Genomic DNA, 25,820 nt, shown 5'->3' with positions numbered 1-25,820 from the left:
GAAGTCTCGTCAAACAGAGATTTGTACTGACATTGCTGCAAGGAAATTGGCAACCTCTATATAAGTGATGTAAGCTATTCTTAATGTTCTGAAGCATCTAGTACTTGTTTGTCTCAGTTCTGATTGGTTGTGGTTTTTTTCCTGGTTATTCTAAGGGTGAGGCCCAGTCCCAGTATTGTTAGCCTGCAGCCTGTTATGGCTGCACTGATATCAAGCCTCCTCAGTATCAAGTGGCATCTAGATAAATTTCAAAAAATTTAACCACATATCATAATGTCCTGTGAGGACAGTTTGTAATTCCTTAATGTCAAATATTAAGATTCTTTTTCTTTTTTTAGGTATTTTTAATGTTGCAGATCAAATCCATAATTTCACACATGTTGTTTGAGATTTTTAAAAGTTTATTTGACTCAGTGTCTATAGGGTTTGCATATTACATTAGGTTGATTTTTCTTCCTTGGAGAACAGACTAAGCCAGGCCATGGTGGTGCACGCCTTTAATCCCAGCATTTGGGAGGCAGAGGCAGATAGATCTCTGACTTAGAGGCCAGCCTGGTTACCAGAGCTAGTTCGAGGATAGCCAGAGTTGTCACAGAGAAACTCTGTCTCGAAAAACGAGAGAGCACGTAAGCAGACTTTAAAACCAGGCTGTTTTACCTGGAAGCTATCCAATTTGGCTTGATGTTTCGTTTTTGAGATAAACTATCACTTTAAAACAATCTCCTGCCATTGATGTTCTTGAGGAACTGGACCGTTTGTCAATTTCCCATATTCAGGATTTGTTAATTTGTGACCCCATGTATTATTTTGTCATTCTCCTCCTTATATTGATTGTGACTGTTAAATCAAGAACCTTCATCTATGGGTTTGATGGGGAGGAAGCAAGAGTATTTCACAAAGAGACCTATGGCCTTCTTATCACAGCAAAAGTCATTTTTATGGTTTTTTTTTTTTTGGTTTTTTTCGAGACAGGGTTTCTCTGTGGCTTTGGAGCCTGTCCTGGAACTAGCTCTGTAGACCAGGCTGGTCTCGAACTCACTGAGATCCGCCTGCCTCTGCCTCCCGAGTGCTGGGATTAAAGGCCTGCGCCACCACCACCCGGCTTATGTTTCTTTTTGTATGTGTTGTTTTGTTGTTTCTTGTTAATATTGATTGGTAGTTTCAAGTGTTTGATGGTATAATCATCTGTATGGACCTTCTCATTAGCCCTTGGTGATCAGAGGGAATGAAGTGAGGAAAGAGGTATATAATAAATGGAGCTGTGAGAGAAAACACAAGGGGTAAAGACTTTTTTTTATTATATTGTAATCCCATATAATGGGTTCACATATTGTTAAGTGCAAGCCAAAATAAGCACAGTCAATATATAAAAAAAGGAGTAGAGAAAGATTACTTGCAATGGACAAGAGAGAGCACAGGTGTTCTTCCCAAACAAAGCTCTTCCAACAGAGACAGCATGGGAATTTTATTCAGAGAGCCTATACAAACTCATGTCAGGGGTGATCCAATACTAGGCATGCTCAGTTAAGGAGTACATTCCTGAGCAAGCTCAGTGAAATCTCACAATTTACAAAGAAGATACAGTAGACACATTCTGAAGCATGGTTAGCTCAAACTGATCAACTGACATGCCTCAAGGAATGCTCTGCTTATGCCATAAAATTTCAGTGGCAAGAAAACAAAGGATGCCCCAAAGGTGCATTCACTTATAGGATTTTGTCCCTAAAGGTATCTGTCTTGCTTAGTGGCTAATGACATAATTCTCTCTGACTAGAACATTCATCGTGAAGAGAAACAGAAAAATCGAACAAAGGATTCTATCAGTTGGTGTTAGGCAAGCTTTTGTCATGGCCTGCTCTAGAACTGTCTAGAACTACAACAACATATGAGCAGCCATGTTTTCACAGGAGGCTACACATGAGCCAGAGCAAATTCCCAGTTACAAAAGCCAACCCATACCTATCTTTCTCTGAAGAACCTGCACGCGACAGAACTATACTGTGTGCCCAATAGGGTAGTATCACTTGAGACCAGTCGGACACCTGGTAGCATGTCAATAGCATGGACTTTTCCAATTTTGGAGTGGCTAGTGGTCCATCCTGACAGGGATGAGGACTTATTCTGGGTGTGGATTTGCTGCTCTGCCTTGCAGGGCCTTAGCCTATATTATTGCTAGCCACGGCCTTAAAGATCTAATTTAATTGAGCATCCAAACAAGGATAAGTAAAAAGATATATGTGAACTCCTGACAAGAGAATCAACAGGCCCATCCAGTCTGATAGAACACCAGGCAACCCACTGAAGGTGTTAGGGATGAGGAGAGATGTCTCCTCCCACATTCCCTCCAATGTCAAGTGCAGCAGCAGCCTCAGTTCTTGTGTTCCTCAAGGAAAGAGACTGACATAGAGCTCAAGTAGAGTGAACGAGCTGCCAGGGTTTACTTCAGCAGGTGAGAAGGCAAAGAGGGGAGGGTGGTCTGAGCCACGTGCCAATGGCAAAGGGATACCTCTAGCATCTGGACTTTGTCCACCAGTTTTCCTTCCCTTGTCCATCCTTGGCGGAGTATGAGAAGGTGTCCTTTCTAAAGCAAGTAGCTTTCCTAGAAGCCATTACCCACAATTCAGTCTGTTACAATTAGATGCATGCTTATCTATGACGGTGTAACTACCTATAAAGTGTAGATGTTTACTAAGGAAAGGGCAATGATGTCTCGCACATGCTCCTGCAAGGATGGAGGTGGGGCTCCTGGGGCCAGCTGAAACATCTAGAGCCAGATTTTGTTCTTCCCAGAGTTCTGCACTTTCTGTTCTCTGGGCAACTTGGCTATTTCATACCCAGTTGCAAACCTTCTTATTTACCTTCCTCAGTGTTCCTGACCTTGCTGTTCAACCCTAAAATTCATCTCGACCCTAACATTTGTTTCCAATGTAATAATGGTTTAGTTGAAGGCCAGCTCAGAAGCAGGATTTCATAAGGATTAAGCGCCATCCTTTAAGAAACAGTACGTACACTAACACAGAGAGACCTATAAGGTATTGTTCCTACTAAGAAGAACGAAGCAGAGGAAGCAGAAGAGACCCCACTGACTTGTTAGGGGACACTGCTTCCTGTTCCTATAACCCTTTACTCTGAAGGCTTCCAAATGGGTGAATTTCTGTCGGGGAACAACAACAAGAGTCCCATTAGACCATAAGTTATGGCTACTGTTTGGCCATTTGGAACTCTGGGAACAGTTATGAGCAGGCAAGGATTTCCTATCTTGGCAGTGGTAACTGAGCTAGATCAATAAGAAATCAAAATGCTACAAGGCAGAGAAAAACACATAGGTGATCAATTTGGGAACATTTTGATTCAAAATTGTAACCGTGGGAGGACATGTGCAGCAATTCCAGAATGAGATATAGTTACCAGCACACATTTTCCATCAGGAATAAGGATCTGGGTCATACGAGGTAAGCCCTTAGGCTTATCAAAAGCACAACTAAAGGGAAATCGAATCTGACAAATAATGAAGAATGATGAGCAGTACTTGAGCCGAAGCCCACTGAGTGACAGGACCTGCAGTTTGCCTTCATAAAAGACATTCTCAAGAGGATAGACCCATGGGGATCATGGCGGAGCAGCTTCCCCCACATGATGATTTAAGAGCGCCCCCGCTCAAATGGCACCAATGAAAAGCAGGACTGTAGAGACCATGAAGAAGACAAGACATGTGGATACAAATGCTTGTGAAGGTACAGCAGGAACTGATATGCATGAAGATAAAGTAGACGACGAAGATGAAAGCCCTGAGTAGGAATTCTGGATAAATTGTTTCCAGAAGGGTTAGAGAGATGACTCAGCCAGTGAAGTGCTCCGCTGCCATGACAACAGCCCCAGTACTGAGAGGGCGGAGACAGGCAGATCCCTGAGTCTCACTGGCCAGCCAGCCTATCTGAGCTGATGGATTACAGGTTCAGTGAGAGACCTTGCTCCAAAGCATAAGCTGAAGAACCGATGAATGGAAACGCCCAAGGTCAATCTCTGTCCTCCACACCCATGTGCACATAAGTGCAGACATACACACATGAGCAGGTACACATACCACACACGTAAGTATTTCCAGCAGAAACCAATAATGGCATGGTTCATGTGCAAAGATCAAGACATAAAATAAAAACAATACCGAAAATTCCATGAAAGCCGGCAGTGCTGAGAAGCAGCTACTGGGCAAACTAGGAAAGCATTTCTTAATGCTAATGTAAACTTTCCTACCATAAAAATGTGAAAAATTCTGCCAACAAACAACAGACCCAACCAACCAAAAAACCACACACACACACACACACACACACACACACACACACCTCAGCAAAGAGTTTAAGACTAGCCACTAAAACTATGGCTAGCTGTGATGGTAAACCGTGAACTTGAATCACACTGACAATGAAATGTGACCCCAAAGCCTGGAGAGGAAAATCCAGGGGTGGGTTGATGGCGAGGCTACCAAGTCTGGAGGCTGAGACACTTCTCTAAGTTCTGATGTATCTCCCCTGCTTACCATAAACAAAACTTAAAAGATGTGCTGAAATTTCCCCCACAAGTTTCCAAGTGACTTCTGAGGTCAAAAGAAGGAAAATCGTGTAAGTCAATCAGAAATGTGAACATTGGTGCAGGCAGTTCCCTCATCTTGTTTTCCAGGCTGGAACTGAACTCCTGAATTTTGATCTCCCAAAATTTCTTATTCTGTATCCAACATCCTGGTTGAAAAGAAAAAAAAAATATAAAAGGGAAAAACATCAAAACAGTCACCTTGGCACACACAAACTATTTTAGTATTATTTACAGTATACACACCAGAGAGAGAGACAGACAGACAGACACACACACACACACACACACACAGAGGAGAGGGAGAGGGAGAGGGAGAGGGAGAGGGAGAGGGAGAGGGAGAGGGAGAGGGAGAGGGAGAGGGAGAGAGAGAGAGAGAGAGAGAGAGAGAGAGAGAGAGAGAGAGAGCGCGAGAGAGCGCAAACTGAGGACTATAGTTAGCCAACAGTCTTCCAAGTGTTGTATCTTGGGGATTCATCATTTAAGCTCTGAGCTGTAAACCTCCCTGGATTTTTCCCCACCAATGGCTGAGCACAGCCATGTCTGTTCAAAACTGGGACCTCTCAAGTTATTTCCTGCACTTTGGAGTCTTATTGCCATGGCCAAGACTTTCTTGGAGCTCTATTGCAGAGCCTACACCAGCCTTGAAGGCTCTCTTGGTCTACTTTCTCCCTTGAATTTTAAACCCCATTTCTTTTAATCAATGCCTACTTCTATCTTGCTTACTTCTCTCAGACTCAAACTAAGTTTTGTACTGCAGGATGCCCTGTATTCCTGGGGCCTCCTAAATTGTTATCACATTAGTCCCTAATCTTTAGGCAATATCTAGTTTATAAAACACTTCTTTTGAGAACAACTCAGAGTATGATTATTAAGATCACAAAATTTTACTTATAGATTAAAAAAATAAGAAGCTTGATCACTTCTTTTTTCCTTATTCTCAGTTATTTTTTTCTATTCCATTTCTATTCTCTTCTAGCCTAATTCCTGACTCTTTATTGAAACGAATAGCTTTATAAGTTATATAAGGTTGTAAGTATCAAAGAGGCTGTACAGCTTCAGAATTCAGAGAAAAAAATTAGAAAGCAATCATCTTCTCAATGGTAAAAATGGAAAATTTCAGCACATAGTAGATGGAGACATTTATATAAATAACCTACCCTTTGAACTCTTTGTGAGTATAATGTTTTGAGTCACAGTGTTTTCCATGTCTAGTCCAGGAAGACGCTCTTTGAAAATGGAGGTGCTATGAAATAACCAATACTAGGTAGTATCATCTATAAAAGTGAAGAACTGTAGTTAGACATTTCTCTCTTGCCCACAAGTTCCCAAATAACCACTTAGAGGCTTAATATTACTTATAAATGCTCGGCCCGTAGCTCAGACTTATTACAAGCTAACTCTTACACTTAAATTAACCCATATTTATTTACTCTCTGTCACATGGCCGCACCTTTATTGGTATGGCACGTTCATCGCCTGGTGACTCCTCAGCCTCTGCTCTTATACTTTCCATCATCCTTAGTTAGATAACCCAGCCTACACTTCCTGACTGGCTACTGGCCAATCAGAGTGTTATTATACCAATACGAGTGACAAATCTTTACAGTGTACAAGAGAATCATTCCACAGCAAAGAACTTTGGCATATAGTTGTTTGATGGGTATGTAAAAGTGATTAATTTTTTTAAACCATGGTAAACATGATTATCTATTCTTTCAGAGAACTTGTTATTTGGAGTAAGCGTCGTTATAGAGAACATTACTCTCCAAGGGGACAAAAGTTGGGTTTGGGACAAGCCCTTTAGATATTACCATGATTTTTGGTCTTCCAAGGAGCCCCAGTACAGAAACAGATATTCAATGTATTTGTTTCAGGTTTTCATGGTCATGTGCTGTGAAAAACAGGGGTGTGTGTTAGGGGTAGTTCCTAAAATGCCTTCTGAGCATCAGTTGTGAAAACAGAGAAATCTGGTCTAGAGGAGAAAAAGAAAAAAAGAGAAGGCGAATGAGAACCTAAGAGAAAGCATAATTACTAAAGAGAATGTGGGGCTGGAGAGAGGGCTCAGCCGTTAAATGCTAGGCTTACAACCAAAAATATAAGAGAATGTGGGAAGGAGAAGCTAACAGATGAAGGAAAAATGTGTGTAGATTTTAAGACAAGTATCGTCTCATTTCCCACTAAGCTATAGAAAACAGAAGTCCCCCGCCCTTGATATTCCATAAAACAAGCTATTCCTCATGTATTATTTCTGTCCCTGGCACCAAACTATGAAATGTGGAAAGTAAAAAGTAATACTGCAATGCCTGCTCTGTTAAAAGACTTCTTATATCCTGCAGCATGCTATGTTTTGTTCAAACACTCCAAATGTCCTCCCTTGATCTTCCATAATAGACTAGCTCGTTTATTATTATTTGGGCACTTATTTTTTTTTCTGCAGTTTGAATGTATTCCTCAATGTTATAGAGTGTTGTTCATCCAGTATTGATTTCCAGATGCTTTAGTTTAAGAAAATTTATAGATGCTCAAACTCCTTTTAAAAAAAATATTTTGTATGTAACATATGTTTCCTGTATCCTTTAAAATTAGACCCCCCCCCCTTCTCTCCTTTCTTTTTGGCTTTTTGAGATGGAATTTCTCTCTGTATAGTCTTGGCTGTCCTGGAACTAGCTCTGTAGCCCAGACTGGCCTCGAACTCACAGAGCTCTGTCTGCCTCTGCCACCCAAGTGCTGAGATTAAAGGCACGTGCCACCACTACCTGGTTCTAAAACCTGTATTATTTGTTACAGTTTGGATCTTAAATGCCCTCCTGAAAATTCTTTTGGTAAACAGTGACTTCCCAGTGTGGTACCATTAGGAGGTGGTAGAGCCTTTTTAATGGGTAAGGCCTACTAGAAGGTCTTTATTATGGGCAGCATGCCCTTGAAGGGAATAGTGGAACACCACCGCCACTCCACTTCTTCTATTTCTCTTTCACTTCTGACCCATGAGTGGTTCTCATCCTTCCCGATACTTCAGTCCTTTAATATAGTTCCTCATGTTGTGGAACCAAAAAATTATTTTCGTTGCTACTTCATAACTGTAACTTTGCTACTGTTATTATAATTTTATTTATGTAATGTAGATATCTGTGTTTTCTGATGGTCTTAGGCGACTCCTGTGAAAGGGTTGTTTAACCCATAGGTTGAGAATCAACTCTGCATTCCTTGCCATGGTGTGTTGCCTCACTAGTGGCCCCCAAAAGGCCAAATGATTATGTACAAAAATCCCAAACTACAAGACACAATACACTTTTTTCTAAATTGATCATCTCAAGTTTTTGTTATAAGCTGACACACATATAATGTTTACTACAATAGAAACACTATGTAATTAAGGAATGACAAAATTTTTTGGATGTACTCAGTACATCATAATTTTTTTCCTAGCTCTTAGATTCAGGGTTTCTCTGTGAAGCTCTGGATGTCCTAGAACTCGTTATGGGGACCAGGCTGGCCTCTAACTCAGGGCCTTGAACTCAGCCTGTCTCTGTCTGCCAGGATTAAAGGCTTGTTCCACCACACCTGGCCATAGTGATCAAAAGGTCAGTGGTTGATATGACTGTGCTTATCATGTTCACCATGTGTAACGTTTTTTTAAATCAAAAGGTACTCACATGGGTTAAATTTAACGTACGTTTGAGCATATGAATGGGTCTCATTACAGCATTTTCATACAGTTATGTGTGCGCCATTATGCTTTATTTGTACCTCTCCTTCAATGCCCATTCTCCTACTCTCCTTTTAAAATTAAAAGTGTGTGTGTTTGTGCATGAGTATGATGTGGTCAGAGGACAACTTGGTGGAGTCTGTTCTCTCCTTCCACTTTCAGTCGGGTTCCCAGGATCAGACTGAGGCTTGTGCGGCAAGTGCTTTTACTGGTGAACTCATATTGCTAGCCTTCTCCTCCTCCTCTCTTGCTGGTCTCCTTCCTCCTCCAAATAATTTCCTTTCTGTTTTCATCAGACACAATCTTTTCAAATGGATATTTTCCATCTCACAGAGTCCATGGATATCAACATATTGGTCCTGAGGGCAGGAACACTAAGTGGTTTCCTAACTACTGGTCAAACTTCTCAGGTATCTTGATATCAGGAAGGGAGTGGCATTCCTAGCAGTAATTAGTGTTTCAATGAATCAAAAGGTGTCATTTCTATTAATACTTTTAAATATATAAGCTGTTGTGGCATAGTTAGTAATAAAATGCACATATCTTAGATATTCAGTTTGTGAGTTTTGAGAACTGCATTAAAAGTAACTTGACACAAAATATAGAATTGTTTATCATTAAGATTCTTTAGACTTTTTTTCTACTATTTTGCTGTGTCTTAAAGTCACCTTGAAATTTATAAACTTTTTCTTGGATTCCATTTGAACAGAACCAAATATCATGTACTCTGATGTGCTCAGCTTCTTGTATATAAAAAATCTTTGTGAGATTTATCCATGTTGTTGAGTGTATAGACAAGCATGTTCCTTTTTAAAAAAAAAACATATATATACAGTATACAGTATTCTCAGTATTCTGTCTGCATGTATGCCTGCATACCAGAAGAGGGCACCAGACCTCATTCCAGATGGTTTTGAGCCACCATGTGGTTGCTGGGAACTGAACTCAGGACCTTTGGAAGGGCAGGCAGTGCTCTTAACCACTGAGCCATCTCTTCAGTCCAAGCATGTTCCTTTTATTGCTTACTTGTAGTCTAGTGTGTGACTGTATAATTTTCATGTTCCTGAGATAGGTGAGTGACTACTTTTTGAATAAGGCTGTCCTGAACATGTAGTATTCTTGTGAACTTGAATTTCATTTCAGTCAAGTCACTGAGATGAATGGCTCATGCATAGGTTAGACTGCTGTTTAAACTGTGAACGTTCACTAACGAATGTTGTCCTAACACCAGTGATGTGTGAGTTCCAGCTGCTTACATCGTTACTGACATTAGGGTTCTACAAGACCGACTGTAGCTCCTCAGCGTGTGAAGTGGAATCTACTATACTTTAGACATTCATTTCTCGTGACTAAAGATGAACTGAACAGTCTTCGTTTTATCAAGATACTCATAAAATTTATCCCTTAATCATTTAAAATTTTAGGTTAATTTATTTATTTTTCATTTTTTTGAGCCAGGGTCTCATTTAGTCCAGGTTGTTTTCAAAATCTCTGTGTAGCGTAGCATGATCCTGAACCCCTCATTTTCCTGCCCCCACTTCTTGTGTGCTGTGATTTCAGGAGTGTGTTTCATTATGTTTGCCCCTTAATTATTTTAAAATGTATGATACAGAAGAACGAAATGCATTCATAATGCTGCACTATAACCCATCTCCAGAACTCTTTTTTCATCCTGAACAACTGATATTTTGTACTCATTAAGTAGTAACTTCTGGTTTCTACCTTCCTCCAGAGTTGGCAGCTATTATTCTGTGATTTAAGTACCTAAGTGGAAACATAGATATTCTATTTATTATCTTTTTCTGACTGGTTATATTCTATTGCATGACTAGCTCCCATCCCCACAGTGAAACCATACTGTAGCATAGGTCAGAACATCCTTTCTTTGTAAGAGTAAACAGTGTTTTATTGATGAATGTTACCATGTTTCACTTAGTCATCCATGCGCAGACATTCTTGTTTCCATGTTTTAGCTGTTTTGAATATGTTTGCTACAAACATAGATTTATCTCAGCCTCTACTCTCAACTGTTTTGGGTATATACTACAAGTGGAATACTAGATTTGGTAATTCTTAACTTTTTGTCGAACTGTAACCCTGGTTTTCAGAGTGGTTTTAAAACCTTGCCATCAATTCACAAGTTTCAATGTCTCCACATTCTCACCAGGATTTGTTACTTCCTGGGTTGTGTATTAGGCACTGATAATATTTTAACGAGTGTGCAATGGTGATTCAGTTTTGGTATACATTTGATTCATGATACTGAGCATCTTTTTATGTGCCTATTTGCCATCACTGGAGAAATGCCTATGCATTCTGTACTCTTGCCCCCTTTTCAGAATGGGTCTCATCTTGCAGTCCAGTCAAGATCATATTCCTTCTGCTTCCACCATTACCACTTCCAGCTTTTTGTTTTGTGCTGGGATTACAGGTATATACCTATGTTTATGTGCATGCTAGGCAAGACTCCACCAGTTAGCTACACGCCTAGTTCCAACCCTCAACTTTATTTTTATTTTAGCTTTTCAAGTCTCTGTTTATGCTCATGTGTGCTCAGGTGCCTCAGGAGGCCAGGAGAGGACACAGGATTCTCCTGAGTTGGAATTACAGGCAGTTGTTGGCTGTCTGATGTGGATGCTGGGAACTGAACACTGGTTCTCTACCAGAGCACTGAACCATTTCTCCAACTTCCCAGCCTTCAACTTCCCAGCATTGTTTTCGAGTTTAGTGCTTCACATACCTGGGTATCTTATAAATGATTTACAAATATTTTCTCCTAACTATGAGTCAGTCTTTACCATTGATAGTGTCTTTTATGCATGTGTATATGAGTGTATGCATATGTGTGGAGGTCAGAGAAGAACCCTGGGTGTTTGTGTGCAGTATTATATTGTTTTTGTTACTATGGCTCTGTCATATAATGTGAAATCAGGCACTGTCCTTTCTCTAGCCTTTTCCCCTTCAGGATTGCTTTGACTATCTGGGGTCTTTCATATGACCATATGAAGTTTTAGAATTTTTTCCTCCCCTGCTTTAGAAACTTTTGTGTTAATTCTATGCCTGATTTTAGTGGAAGCAGATTTCCTATTTCACCATTAAGTTTTCAAAAGATGATAACCAATCTACTTGAGGAAGTTCCCTTCTGTTCTTAGCTTGCTGAAACTTTCTAATGTTAATGAGTTTTGAATTTTGTAAAATATTTTTTCTGTATCTATTGGGACTATGGCTTTGTTCCATTAGTATTATGTTTCATTAATATTATTATATTCTTACATTATTAATCCTTGCCCTATATTAAATTTCATCATCTTTGGTCATGGTGTCTAATTTTCTTTCTTTCCTTCTCCCTTCCTTCCTCCCTCTCTCTCTCTCCCTCTCTTTTGGTTTTCGAGACAGGGTTTCCCTGTAGCTTCGAGGCCTGTCCCAGACCAGGCTAGCCTTGAACTCACAGAGATCCACCTGCCTTTGCCTCCCAAGTGCTGGGATTAAACGCGTGCGCCACTACCGCCTGGTGGTATCTCCTTTTCCTGGTACGTTTTTAATTAAAAAATATGACTTTACTTTCATAAAACGATGTTTATGAATTAAAAATTCCAAACAAAGTTAAAACATCCAAATGATACAAATCACTGTCTCTCTTTCGTTTAGATTTTTGTACTTTTTTTTTTAAAATATTTATTTATTTATTATGTATACAATATTCTGCATGTATGCCTGAAGGCCAGAAGAGGACGCCAGACCTCTTTACAGATGGTTGTGAGCCACCATGTGGTTGCTGGGATTTGAACTCATGACCTTTGGAAGAGCAGGCAATGCTCTTAACCACTGAGCCATCTCTCCAGCCCCAGATTTTTGTACTTTTATATCAACATACATCCATTCATATTCTGTACACTGTGATTTGTATTTTGCTTTTATTCTTGGGCAAATACAACCCATAGTCTATGGACATATGTAATGGAATGCTTAATGGGTCTAGAGTCTTCTACTGAATGAACACACCTCTCTTTTGCCAACTTTTATTATCAGCTGTTGAAAGTTATACTTGATCTTCTAAGAGTTGTATGTCGGGAATGCTTTTCTTCTTGCAAATGATATAAATGTATTTTCTATGGCTATTTTCAATTTTATGAATATTAATTACAATCTTTGTTGTTTCATGCGGTTTATTTCATTCTTGGAAAAGGCCTTTCTTTCTAACTAACCTCAGGGTGATCAATACATTCACCTTTGAGTTCTATTTAAAAAAATGTTACTATTTTTAGTTATGTGTGTCTACACGTGGGTACGTGCACACGAGTGTAGGTGCTCACAGAGGTCAAAGGTGTCAGATTTCTCTGCAGCTGTAGTTACACATAGGTGTGAGCAGCAGGATCTGGGTTCTGGGAACCGAATTTGGGTCTGTTGGAAAAGTAGGAAGCGCTCTAAACCATTGAGCCATCTCTTCAGCACAGATTTTCTACTATTTTTTGTAATGGTTTAATTTATTTCTCCTTTTTTCTTTTCTTTTTTTTTTTTTTTTGGTTTTTTCGAGATAGGGTTTCTCCGTAGCTTTTGGTTCCTGTCCTGGAACTAGCTCTTCTAGACCAGGCTGGCCTCGAACTCACAGAGATCCGCCTGCCTCTGCCTCCCGAGTGCTGGGATTAAAGGCGTGAGCCACCACCGCCCGGCTTATTTTTTTTCTCTAAGTGTTCATGTAGCAAGTGTTCATGTGTGAGAGCTTTCCTTCCACTCGCTTTTTCTCCTAGTCATCTTTCCCACTTACCTGAGATTTCTAACGGATGGTTTCACTGGTTGCTACTGTTGATTTCAGGATCTGGGAAAACCGTAAAACATCATTGAATCCACACAACTCCGGGTTAAGGTCATCTATAAAGATGCTGCAGGACTGGTTCGGCAAATTATTACTGTCAATGTCACATTCAGGATTTCCGGTTTCTCTATTCTGGTGGTGAATGTGACAAGGACGTATCAAATTACACAACACTATGCTTCTGATGCACCCCATCCCCCCCATTTCAAAAACGCGAGGGCTCTGTTGCCCTTGTTCTAGGAGGTCAGAGATACAAATGGAAGCTACGCTATTGACACAGGACGCCTGTTTCTCTCACGGCGCTGGAAGCCTAGTTCAATTCAGACTTTAGGTAACAAATATTGTCAAAGGTGGCACCAAGTGTCAACTTCAGTTAACAGCTTGAAGACCAGGAGCTCACTGTCACTCCCTATGAGGAGGCGAGCCTACAGGGGAGGACACTGGGGCAGAAGGTCCTGACCTGACTTCCCTGGTGACAAGCTGGGGGCGACTGCGCACTTGCGGGATGAGTACCAGAGCCCGAAAATCCGCCCAGCAGGCACGACGACAGGCGGCCTGCAGGGACAGAGGTGGCGCCGCGAGAGCACCGTCCTGGTCCTCAGAAAAAGGAGGTGTGACAAGGGCGGGAGGAGGGCAAGAGCGTCCCTCAACCCACCGGGCGTCGGGCTTTGAGGTGAGACCTGCTCACGACACGAGTGTCCGGGGCGCGACCTGCCGATCCTCGGGCTCGCGGGCTTTCGATGCAGCCCACAGGGAACGTCCCAAAGCGGCATCCTCACTTCGGCCACCGCAGCAGCCGTAGCCGCAGCCGGCGCAACCGTTGCTGCAGCTAGGGTCCCTCCACCAACGGCTCCGGCCCGGGGCGGCGCGCGGCGTCGATGACGTAGAACGGGGGCGGGACTTCCTGCTGGCGCGCCGCGGCGGCTCCGGACAAGGGCGGCTCGGCGGCGCCGAGTGGCGGGCTGCCGGGCTGAGGGGGCGGCGTGTCTGCCGAGGAGGCCGGGCCGCGGAGGAGGAGCCGGGCTTGCCGCCGCCGCCCTCTCGGCCCTTCGAGTTTCCCGGGCTACCTCAGCTGTCCCCAGCTTCCTCTTCAGCCCGCGGCGAGAGCGGCTGCCAGGACCGCCCCAGGCGTGGCGGGCTGGGCCGGACACCCCAGCCGTGGGACCCCCCGACCCTTCGGCCCCAATGCCTGGGCGAGCAGATCGGAGTGGGTGGCGGTGGTCGGAGCTGTGCCGGGGTCCCCCGGGGGCGAGCGCGGCCGTGCTCCTTGGGCAAGCTGCAAGGACTGAGTTTGGTAAGTAACCTCTCATTTTAGGTTTGGGTGGGACCCTGCAGCCCTCCTCCTCCACGTCCGCCCTTGAACCTCGGTTTTGTTTCCTGGTAAAAAAGGAGGAAGCGCGTGTTAGGAAGGCAGGCCGTGAGATGAGCTCGGGATGCGGTCTTTCGAAGCACGTGGAACTCGTTACGGGGCTCTTTGGTGCACTGCGGCATGATAGCCAGCTGAGTAACTGGCTTCATGTGAAGCACCTCCAGTTTAATTGGTGGTGGAGAAGCCACGCTGTCATTTTCCTTGTTCTTTAAGACAGTTGTGGTAGTGATGTGTGCAGGTGTTGTTGAGAGCTCTATTAAGCGTGGTTTGGGCTTGATAACTTTGGCGAATCCTTAGTTCAATTTCTGACTATAATAAAATGACACTTTGGCCTTTACTTAGTGTTTTAAGTCTTTGGCCACCTAATTGTCAAGCCACTTCCTTCTCAAAGATGTCTAGGGTATAAGGATAAATTTCTTCCGAACTTTCTACTATATGACGAATTCATAATATCTTCCAACTGTTAGTATAAAGTACTAAATGAGGTCTAAAGAACTGAGTTGGTGGTTAAAGCTGTGCTTCTGTTGCCAAGCAACATCACCGTAAACAAGTCTGATTTCAACCAGAGCACAATTAAATGTGGCTTATTGATCGGAGTTCAGAGTTCGCTAGATTTATACTTTTAGCCTATACGTGGACGTGGTAACATTTCTCATCTTTTGTATTTAGATTTGACTTCAAACCACTTTAATTAGAATTAGTAGAACGCTTTGATTTTTTTTTTCGGCGTCATGTGACTCTTTGGAGCCTTGCAGATGGGTTTGAGTTCTCTGGCTGTTACTTATTCCAGAGTATGCTGGGGGCATTTCTCTTTGAGTATATCTTTTCTAAGGCGATAAAGTCTGCAGACTGTCTTTAGTAATATTTTTAAATAACAGGATGATAACAGTTTAGAGTTACATGCACCATTTGAGAGATTGCAAGACACAAGTTTTTAAGCCTTGGGATTACAGTAGGCTCACTCTCCACTTGTTGAACCCTTAATGATATAACTTGTAAGGTAAATTAAGTTTTTTTATTTAATTTACTTTTTAAAAGTGGTCTGTTTGGTGGGGAAAGTGATAAGAACTGGTCTAGCCTTGTAAGCAAGGCATACTTTGAATTGGCAATTTCTCCACCTCTGCCTCCTGAGTTGTGGGGCCGAATGAAGATGAGGACATAACTGCTTCAGGGTATGGTTGAGGAGAAGTATCATTGTAGATATGAGGGAGAGAACAGCCAGAGGCCTCAAAGAAGGGTTCAGAGTGAACAGGGCCGGCGCAGCAGACCTGGCCTTGAGAGGGGAGAGCCAGAGGAAAGGGGTCCTGGAGTCTAGAGCAGAGCAAGAGATTGGGCAATCATGGCTGAGGTTATATAGGCCAGAGAGCTGGGGGGAAGGTGTTAGGAACGAGCTCCCTGCCGACGCAAAAATTCCCAATCAAGCCAAATCAAAACAAGCCAAATTGGAGATCTGCGCTCTCGGGTGGGTGAAGGGGAACTGGGAAGAAGAAAGGGATTTGCCAGCCAGGATGACTGAACCAGGTTCTTGCCAGTAGGAATTGAGGGAGCTTAGAGGCAGGCATAGACCTTGATAATGCTAATGGGTACGACAAGCGTAGGTTAGTGGAACAGCCATTTGCCTCCCCTCTTTTGCCAGAGATAAGAAGATTGGCCCCCGGGCAGTGGTGCATGCCTTTGATCCTCAGCACTTGGGAGGCAGAGGCAGGAGGATCTCTGAGTTTGAGGCCAGCCTGGTCTACAGACTAGTTCCACATAAATGCCAGAGTTTGGGAAAAGGAATTTCTTGGGACCTAACAGGGACTTCAGGCCTGAATGGCGGGCTTAAATGATATTTTTGTTGTTGTTTCTATATTGTTTATATTTGTTGTTTTAAATTGAAGCAGGGTTTTATCCTTTAGCTGAGGCTGATCTGGAACTCACTATATATATCTCTCATTGACTTCAAACACCTGGCATCCTTTTGGCTCAGTCTCCCCAGTGTTGGGACTGCATGTATGAGCCACCATGCCTATAAACTGACAGATGATGTCTTTAAATTCAAACTATTAGTTTGGTAGTTTGAATGTAATTGCCCCCATAAATGTGTAGGGGGTGTGGCTCTGTTGAAGTAGGCAGGGCCTTGGTGGAAGTGTGTCACCGTGGGGATAGGCTTTGAGGTTTCCTTTGCTCAAGCTTTGCTCACGGTGAAGTTCAGATGACTTCCTATTGCTTGCAAGATGTGGGTCACTCATCTACTTCTCTAGCACAGTGTCTGCTTGCACACCGCAGAGTCCCACCATGATGACAATGGACTGAAACCTGAACTGCATACCACCCCAATTAAATATTTCCTTTATAAGAGTTGCTGTGGTCATGGTGTCTCTTCACAGCAGTAGAAACCCTAAGACAATTAACGATAGGAATTGGAACCTCAGGATTATATATACCCTTACTAAAATATGAGCTCAGAAAGCCAAATTCATTATAGTTGTCTTTTCCTGTGTCCTTCAAATGCTGATGTTGAAGTAATGAGCCATTGAGGAACTGGGCAAGATTTAAAAAATTGATTCATATTGTGTGATAAGTACCTTAGTGTTGGGACTGTCATAATTCAAAAAGTGCAGAAGAATAAATTCCTAAGAGAAAGATTAGTGATTTGTCATATATAATGTATTAGGCCCAGTATCTACTTCTCTTACATTGTTCAGCTTATGTATACTTCTGGGAATATGCTTCTATCTGTATGAGAAATGTTCTACTATGGCTGGAGAGATGGCTTAGCATGTAAGGGCATGCTTAACTGCCCTTCCAGAGGACGCAGGCTCAGTTTCCAGCAGCCACATGACAACTTACAGCTATCTGTAGCTCCAATTCCAGTGGATCTGACACCAATGCACATTAAAAAAAAGTCCTACCAACTGAATTCAGAATATACTCACCTCTTGCTGTGTGTGTGCACACATGTGGAGGCCAGCTGGAATTCACTAGTGCTGGAGTTACTGGCAGTGGTGAGCCCACCTGTGTAGGTGCTGAGATCTCTGGTCCTCTGCAAGAGCAGCACACCCTTTTAACTGCCGAGCCATTTCTCCAGTTCCTCCACACCACAACTGAGTTCTTGACTCAAAATGACTTCTTCAGAATTGTTTGTCCTTGGCTTTCTGAGCTCATATTTATTATGGAAGAGGTGCCTTATCCAAATTCGTTTTCCTCCATTATTCCTTAAACCTGCTTTCTGCTTCCAGTATCAGTCTTCTTTGCCAGTTTCTTCCTTTAAAATAAAAATCTAAATTACACCTTTTCTTTAAGGTTCAATTTCACTATGACATTTGAAATTCTATAGTATGTATTTGTGAATCCTATTTATTTGATACTTGGATTTTGTGATGTTATCTTTTTTCCTTCTTGACTAGATTAATCTCTTTATGAGCATATTCTTTGTTTTTTTCTAAACAGAAGTTGTTGATGTTTCTTGAATGACAAATACTCATTTGTACCCCGATCCTTCCTGTAAGTCAGGATATGTTTGAAAAATGTAGGAAGGGCAGCTGTAAACCATAAGATTGGAGATTAAAGAACGGGGTCACTGGAATCAAAGCCAAGGTTTTATTCCTAGAAAGTGTGAATGAATATTTGAGAATTTCCCATGACATTAGCATCACTAAGAACTCCCTCAAGAATTCTGGCTCCACTCACGTGTGCTTGGTGAATAGGGTCAGTTTCCTGGTTCTTCCTTAGAAGAACCTTAGTTTTAAAATGTGAACCCTCAGTCTCTTTCCTTTCTTCCTCTTGCATGCTCCTGTTGTGTCTCCATCTCATTCCACTCCTTTCCATCCTACTTTTTCCTCAGTAAACATTTACTTGATGAAACTATGTCAGTATTTTAATCTGCTTCTCAGAAATTAGCAATCCTTTGAAGTTCATTGAATGTCTATTTTATGTCAGGATGACCCTTTCTGGATAGTGGAAAGATCAAGTCTAGTACTATTTCTTTTGTGCTTGAACAATATTCTAGGAGAAGAAAAGTCATGGGCACTAGAAAATGGTCAGTTATTGCCTTCTGTGTTAGGAATATTCTTAAGACCAGCCTCTCTGCCCATGCAAATAATTCCATGCAGACCAAATCAGACCAAATAAAAGATACCATGTTTAATTGCAGTGCTCCCTGGTGGCTCCAGAAAGCATGGCAAGGGGAAGAGAGCAGGGGAGACCAGGTGTTCTTTATCTGGGCGGTATCCTAAACAGCCTGTGGGAATGGTCCTGACCCTCCCTGGGGAGGGGTCACTGCTTGGTGGGCTTTTCTCGAGGTGGAGTCTGGACTAAGGCGCCTCCCAGGGGAGGGGGCTTGAAATGGAGCTTCCTGCCCCATTCCTGCTCCATTGGTGCTCTAAGGATGAATGCCAGAAGCTGGGGTCTCACTTTTGACCAAACATTCTGTATGTTATGATTTTAAAGTAGTTTAAATAATTAAAATTTAGGACTAGGAGGAACCTAAAATCTGATCTTTCCTTTTTGGAAAATGCTTGTCATTGTCAAAATATGTCTTTAAAATTTTAGGTAATTTTAATAAGCTTGTCCTAAATCCATACCTGATATTATAGCTAAGAGTGGCTATAGGTGAAGGTATAAAGGGATGAAGTTGGGTACTGGAATATTTTTGTAAATGTTGGCTTACGTTTTAAGTGACCTTGCCAGCCTAGCTTCTAAGCCGTTGCCCAGTAACATGCATGCACTAAAACATAGCAACCACTGAAAGCTATAGGGATTTCTAGGGTGCAGTCCTATCTCTAGTGTTCGCCTTTATCTTTCTCATCTACATCATATTTTATTTTAAAGCAGGTACAGCATTAGAGAGCAAAAAGTATGTGACATTGAGTATATTTTTCAGGGTGCTGACATAACTTCTTGTATGATATTTCACAGAGATGCAGTATAAATGTTTTGAATAATAGTGTATATAAAGGATATCTGAAGAGACTGGATCAATCAAAAATCTGTAGAAAAACTATTAAGTAATTATTAATATCAGCCTTCTTTACAGCTAGGATGTATTACTAGCTAAAACTGGAGTGGAGTTGGAATGTGTTTTTCTTGTGACTTCTGGAGGTACATGGCAACCTTAACAAGTAAGCATGATTTCTTAGCTCTGTGATGGTGTGAGAGGAGAAGCAGAGGTTCAGGAGACCAGCCTGAGTGAATGTGTAAGGGGCAAGAATAAATCCGATGTATTTCCTGCCTCCAAACCTCCTTCAATACAGTCAATCAGAGGCAAGTAAATGTATGTACATCCTGATGTATTTCCTCCCAACACACCTCCTGCCTAGGTACAGCTCAAGCACATTGTACATAGTTGGGTCAAGCAAACTTGTTTAGGGGAGTGAGAACAGGTAACTTGTTATCTTCTATAAACAGTAGCCTCCAGCACTTTAGGAACTATGTGTCCTTGGGCAAGAGGCTTACAGGTTTGAGGCATTTTTTGTTTCATGAATCTCTTAGGCACAGTGATTAAAACTTAAAACATTGGCTCTCATACCATCACTGTTCTAGACATTGGAGAATAAGACTGGGCTGTCTTAATATACCTTACTGTCTGCAATCTTAAACATCACATTGTCTGCTGGGGAAATTAGGTAACTTGTGGTTTAATGCAATAAATGTCATAAGAATAAATGTGAATATATTTTGGAGCATATAAGAAAGAGATCTGACCTAGATCTAAAAGTCAAACACACTAATTTCAGTAAGTATGGTTTGAGGGTAAATATAGCCATAGTCAGTTTAGACTGGAGGGCATTGAGTCAGGGAGTAGGATGGAGGAAAAGCTTCTGGGCGAGACAGAAATAGGAGTCATTAGCAATAGTGGTAGTAAAGATTCTGGATATAACTGATAGGGAAATGTGTGGAATCAGAGAAGGCTAAACAGCTGCATGCAGTGTGTAGATGGAGACTAAGGTCTGGGAAGTCAAAGTGTGTATAGTATGTGTATTTACTGATGAAATTGTTACTCAAGAAATGTTGACACTGTAGTACTATCTGTAAACCTGTCTCTGGAAAGTTGTCTTCTGTAGAGATCTGAACTTGCTAATGAAGACAATTAAACCTTTGGTTTGTGCTGTGGAATAATCCATCTGTACACTGTGAATATATGTTGCTATATTTGGTTTAATAAAGAAGCTGACTGGCCAATAGCTGAACAGAATAAAGTTAGATGGGAAAGCTGAACTGAGAATGATGGGATGGGGAAGAAGGCCAAGAGTCAGAGAAGTCACCAGAAGACACAGAGAAGCAAGATGGGCATGCCGTACTGAGAAAAGGTACCAAGACACATGGCAAAGCATAGATAAGAAATAAGGGTTAATTTAAATGTAAGAGTTAACTAGTAACAAGCTTGAGTTACTGACTGAACGTCTGTAATTAATATAAGCCTCAGTGTGTTAATTTGGAAGTGGCTCCTGGACAGGGAAAACTCTACCTACAAGTTAGCGGTAAAACAGAGATGAGTTCGGAGCCTGAATTCTGAAGTCAAAGACTAAAATCTTCGCTATGTAAATTTTACCAGCTACTTAGCTTTTCAGATCGGTTACTTTTTTTTTTTATCATTACTGTTTTTATGTGGGCAATGATACTTTCCTGAACAGTTGTTTGGTATCAAGGAAGGCAAGTTGTAATGCCTAACTCAGTCATAGTGCACATTAATGCTATACTGTATTTCATCCGTCCTAATGTATTCTTATGAGATACGTACCCTTCTCTTTTCTCCCTTTGCATACTTCTAATCTTCATCTTTTGAGAGTGGTCGGGTCAGGGAGGTGACTCAGTAGCTAAGAGCACGTGCTGCTCTTGTAGAGGACCTGGTTTGATTCCCAGCACCCACACGGTGTGCACAACCATCCATTACTCCAGTCCAGGGGTCTGATGCCCTCTTCTGACCTCCAGGACACTAAGCATGCACATGCTAGATACATACATGCATCTTGCATATAATAAAATATATAAATTTAATAAAAATTGATCAGAATTCCTACCTTTTCTACATGGATGATATTCTACATTTCTATACACTTTCTATAATGAATATGTTGAGTGTCCCTTTTGAAAAATTATGTATTACTAAATATATACAAAAATACTATATATTGTAAAAATTTTTTGTGTGTCTTGGACATTAAGAAATTAGAGATGATTTTTGTGGCACGATTTCATGTTTTCTCTAATGTGTTTTGAAGTGCAAAAGTTCTTAATGAAGTCTGTTGATTTCTGTATGTTCATGTGTACTATTCCTTGTTATTATATAGTGGTTTTTTTCCTGTGTGGGCTTTCTTTTATTTTTCATTTACATCTGGGATCTATATTAAAATACTTGAGGCTTCTTTTCTCAATCTGACTTAATGTGATTTTTTTTTAGCATCGTTTGTTCAGAGACTGTTCTTTTTCTTTAAGTTGTTTGGACATCTTTGTAAAATCTCATTTGGATAAACAGCAATGTAGATATTTAAGCTTTGAATTCTGTTCATACTTTCTGTTATAAATGTGTGTTAAATTCTTACTCTAATACCACACTACCTAGGGTATTTCATCTTCTCCCCATTAATACAGAAAATTTAGAGCTCACTCTGCAGGTTTGTTAGAAAAAATGTCTGAGATTTGAAAGGATTTGAGGGTAAAATTACTAATTTAAGAAAATTGAATTTTTTAATCTATCAACATATACTGTGTGCATGAGTAATTAGAGTTTTGGTTTCTCTTAGCATTTTTTTAAATTTTAGTGTAAATACCTCCCGTGTTTGTTATGGTTTCCCCTTCCTTCCACCCTTTTTCTGTTTTGAGATAGTCTCTCTCTCAGACAGCCCTGGCTGTCCTAGAACACTCCATCGACCAGTGGTTCTCAACCCTTTTCCTGGTTGTTCAAGACCATTGGAAATATCAGATATTTACATTATGATCTATATCAGTAGCAAAATTATAGTTATGAAGGAGCAACAAATATAATTTTATGGTTGGGGGTCACCACAACATAAGGAATTATATTAAAGGGTCGCAGCATTAGAAGGTTGAGAATCACTGCCATAGACGTGTTGGCCTTGAACTCAGAGAGATCCACCTGCTTCTGCCTGCCTCCTGAATATTTGGGATTAAAGACATGCAGCACTATACCCAACCCATTATATATTTTTCCTAAAGAAATTTGTAATTGTTGATGCTCTTGTGAAAGGAGTTTTCTTAATTTGATATTCACATCATTCATAGCTAGTATTTAAAAATATAGTCAACTCGTATATTGTTTCCATATAGATAACCGTGTCTTTGAATAAAAGAATTAGGCCTTTCTTTCCAGTCTGTTATTTATTTATTTGTACTTACCTAAACTCATGGTATAGATTCTTCAGTAAGAGATTGCATAGAAATGTTGAAAGTGCGTTGTGTTCTTTCTTTCTTTCTTTAAAGATTTGTGTTGATGTGCATTGGTGTTTTGCCTGCGTTTATGTCTGTGTGAAAGAGTCAAGGTTCCCTGGAACTGGAGTTACAGTTTTGAGCTGCCATGAGAGCGCTGGGAATTGAACCCAGGTCCTCTGGAAAAACAGCCAGTGCTCTCAACCCGTGAGCTCTCTCTCCAGCCCCGTTGTTTGTGTTCTTAAGGTGAAAGCATGCACATTTTCACTATCAAGTGTGATGTAAGTCCTTCATCAGATTGAAGAAGTTCCTTTCTTGTTCCTAGTTTAAGTTGTTTTAATCTATAATTTGTGTATGTGCATGTCTGTGTGGAGGGCAGAGGTTGATATCTGATATCCCCTAGTAACTATCATATTTTCTGAGGTAGGGTCTTTTACTGATCATGGAGTTTACTAATTTGGCTAGACTGGCCATCTGACAAGTTCCAGGGATCCTCCTTCTCCACTTTGGATTACGGGTGTTCATCATTGTGTCTGACTTTTTCTGTGGGTGCTGAGGATCTGATCTCAGGTCTTCATGGTTTCATGGCAAGCACTTTACTGGTTGAGCTATCTCCTCAACCCCAGACTGTTCTCTATCTTAAGCTTGTTTTATGACTCAGTATATGGAACATCCTGGAGAATGTTCCTGTGAGTTCACTAAGGATGTATATTGAACTGAGTATGGTAACACACACCAGTAGTCCCAGCACTTAGGAAACTGAGACCAGGGGATCTCGAATAGAAGACCACCCTGGGCTATATAATGAATTCTAGAAGACTATGCTGGACTGTGTAATGGGTTCTAGAAGACTACCCTGAGGTATATAATGAGTTCTAAGCTATCCTGTATTAAGTAGTGAGATCTAGTCTTAAATAATTATTTGCATGTTTTGTAGTCTTCGGGTGGAATGTGTGTCACTTATAATCATGGTGATTAATAAGGTCAGTCAACTCCTCTATACTCTTACGTACTTTTTGCTTTGCCTTGTCGTTCATTTGCAGTCTTCTCTAGTTAATTGTCTCCCCCTTCTTATATGTCCGAGTTCTGTTAGACACATAAACACTTGTCACATTGGTGTACCGGTCCTTTTGTCTTTGTTAAATATGATTAATATAGGATATAATTAGTATTAGTAATATTCATTGTCTTAAATTTTGTTTTGTCCTCTATAGCTATTATAGCTTTCTTATGATTGCTATTTGTAGGACTTAAATTTTTTTTGTCCCATTTCTTTTAATCCGCTCATGTCTTTGAATCAAAGAAATGTTTTGTAAGGAACATGTAGTTGTAGAAAAACTGAACCAGCTTAGCATTCTCTGTTCTTAGGATGGAGTTAATTAGTTCATTAGTGTTTAGTACAGTTGTTGATATTGTGGGTTTATGCCATTTTCCCAAGTTTTCTAATTATCTTATTTTTTAATAAATTTTAATAAATTTTTCTTTCAGTAACTATTGTGGGATATTTTGATCTCACCGTGATATTCCAGATGTCGATGAAGTTTATCTTGAATCAGGGGGTGGAACTATCTTCTAGCTGGACAGAATTAGCCATAGAGAAGCCAGCAATTCGGATAGAGAAGACACTCAGGAAGGAAAGGGTGAGATGGGTGTTTGAGCTTCCTTTTGGTTCTGGAATGAGGGAAGAGACATGTCTCTTGTGGTGTTTCCAGCCACAAAGCAAGATCTGCTTGTTGCTAGTCAGCTTCTCTGAGCTAGCAGGTTTTCACCCCAGCCTTTGGCTCCTGAGTCTTATCGATAAATAGAATGATAGAGACTTAATTTAGACCTACATGTTGCGGCCTTGGCTCTGCTGAGGGACCAGAAGTCCTGCCTGAGTGACCACAGGAGTACCGGTCTTTGGAGTTGCAGACGATAATTAAAATATTTGTAGATTCATGTGCAACCACTAAGTGGATAGAAAAACATCACATAACTTTAAAATATTTATTAGTGTATCTTTCAAATTCTGGTTTTTTTTTACTGTATTTTATAATGGCTTTTCTAGAAGTTAAAATAATGCATTTTAATTTATAGCAGTCTCTTCCAGAATAACACTATAAATTCTATTAAAGTACAGAACTTCCCTCCAATATAGCTCTTTTTCCTTTCCCTTTTTGATACTATTGTTATCACACAGATTTATTACAGTTATGCATAGTATAAGCCCAATAGTACAATATTATAGTCATTCCTTTGTGTAGTTTTATGTCTTTATATGAAATGACACTCTATACCATTGAACCTAGTCCTATTGATTTTTAAGCTTAGTTTCTTGTATCTATATAGCTTTTTATTCAAACAAGAATCAGCATGATGTGTTCAAACTGACCCATGCATGAACCTGTGCATGGTAAGGGTGAATTTAAATGCAGGCTATTTTCAAGTCTGTCCTGGCTTTACATTTTACTGGTCTTGATTGTCTTTCTGTGTACCAGCTCTTTTAGATATGTGAGTGACCTGTGTCTGCTTGGGTATTTGGTCTACCTGTTTGCAGTTTCTGTTGTGTCTAGGCTAGTGGACAATTCCTAAGTCCCTATGGTTCTCTTAATTTCTTAACCCAGTTGGTTCTTTGCTTGTCCTAAAAAAACCACTAATCTGAGGTTTGGGAACTATTGTTGCTCTCTGCTTGTCGCAGAGATCTCCACTTGACAGCTGATAATGCACCAGAAAACAGATCACCTTCAAATGATGCTGAGGTTGTTTTCACTGTTAAAGTCTGTTGAATTCCTTCTCTCACCCGTCAGTGTGAGGAGATGGGAACAACCAATAGTAGGGATACCATGGACTCAGGTTATTGTTATCCATACCCGTTGTTTTCATGATTGAATAATCAGACTGTTTAAGCCTTTGGTTGGGTTTCAGAGCACTGAAATGACTGGGTTTTGGCTCTTTTTGTGAAAAGGATTTGTAGCTTTATTCCATTATGTTAG

At 40.8% G+C, this 25,820-nt stretch overlaps 2 protein-coding genes across 4 annotated transcripts in view; one reads left to right on the top strand and one right to left on the bottom strand.

Annotated features, from left to right (window-relative positions):
• Nucleotides 1–1,274: 1,274 nt before the first annotated feature.
• LOC142838751 (uncharacterized) lies at nucleotides 1,275–14,422 on the bottom strand. Its single transcript, XM_075954356.1, has 4 exons — nucleotides 13,573–14,422; nucleotides 13,065–13,115; nucleotides 5,751–5,867; nucleotides 1,275–4,739 (listed from the first exon to the last, which is right to left on the bottom strand). Exons 1-2 carry the CDS (start codon nucleotides 14,420–14,422, stop codon nucleotides 13,087–13,089), a joined length of 879 nt encoding a protein of 292 aa, XP_075810471.1. The 3' UTR covers nucleotides 1,275–4,739; nucleotides 5,751–5,867; nucleotides 13,065–13,086.
• The window catches only part of Cep83 (centrosomal protein 83), a 101,773-nt gene continuing 90,077 nt past the window's right edge, over nucleotides 14,125–25,820 (top strand). Inside the window, exon 1 of one of the 3 annotated variants that reach the window (XM_075954508.1) lies at nucleotides 14,125–14,406. The gene's annotated coding sequence lies outside the window, so the exon portion shown is untranslated. The remainder of the gene's footprint in view (nucleotides 14,407–25,820) is intronic. The other 2 variants (XM_075954507.1, XM_075954509.1) reach the window with 2 other exon arrangements.

This window comes from Microtus pennsylvanicus, chromosome 20 (genome assembly GCF_037038515.1).
Source record: "Microtus pennsylvanicus isolate mMicPen1 chromosome 20, mMicPen1.hap1, whole genome shotgun sequence".
Lineage (NCBI taxonomy): Eukaryota > Metazoa > Chordata > Mammalia > Rodentia > Cricetidae > Microtus > Microtus pennsylvanicus.
The sequence above is the reverse complement of the archived record's forward strand: the minus strand, read 5'-3'. Positions and strand labels throughout refer to the sequence as shown.

Coding starts and splice junctions, on each gene's coding strand:
- LOC142838751 (XM_075954356.1), bottom strand. CDS start 14,422: ATGAGAGGTTACTTACCAAACTCAGTCCTTGCAGCTTGCCCAAGGAGC. Junction 13,116..13,572: donor CTTGTCACCAGGGAAGTCAG/GTCAGGACCTTC, acceptor CGGTTTTCCCAG/ATCCTGAAATCAACAGTAGC.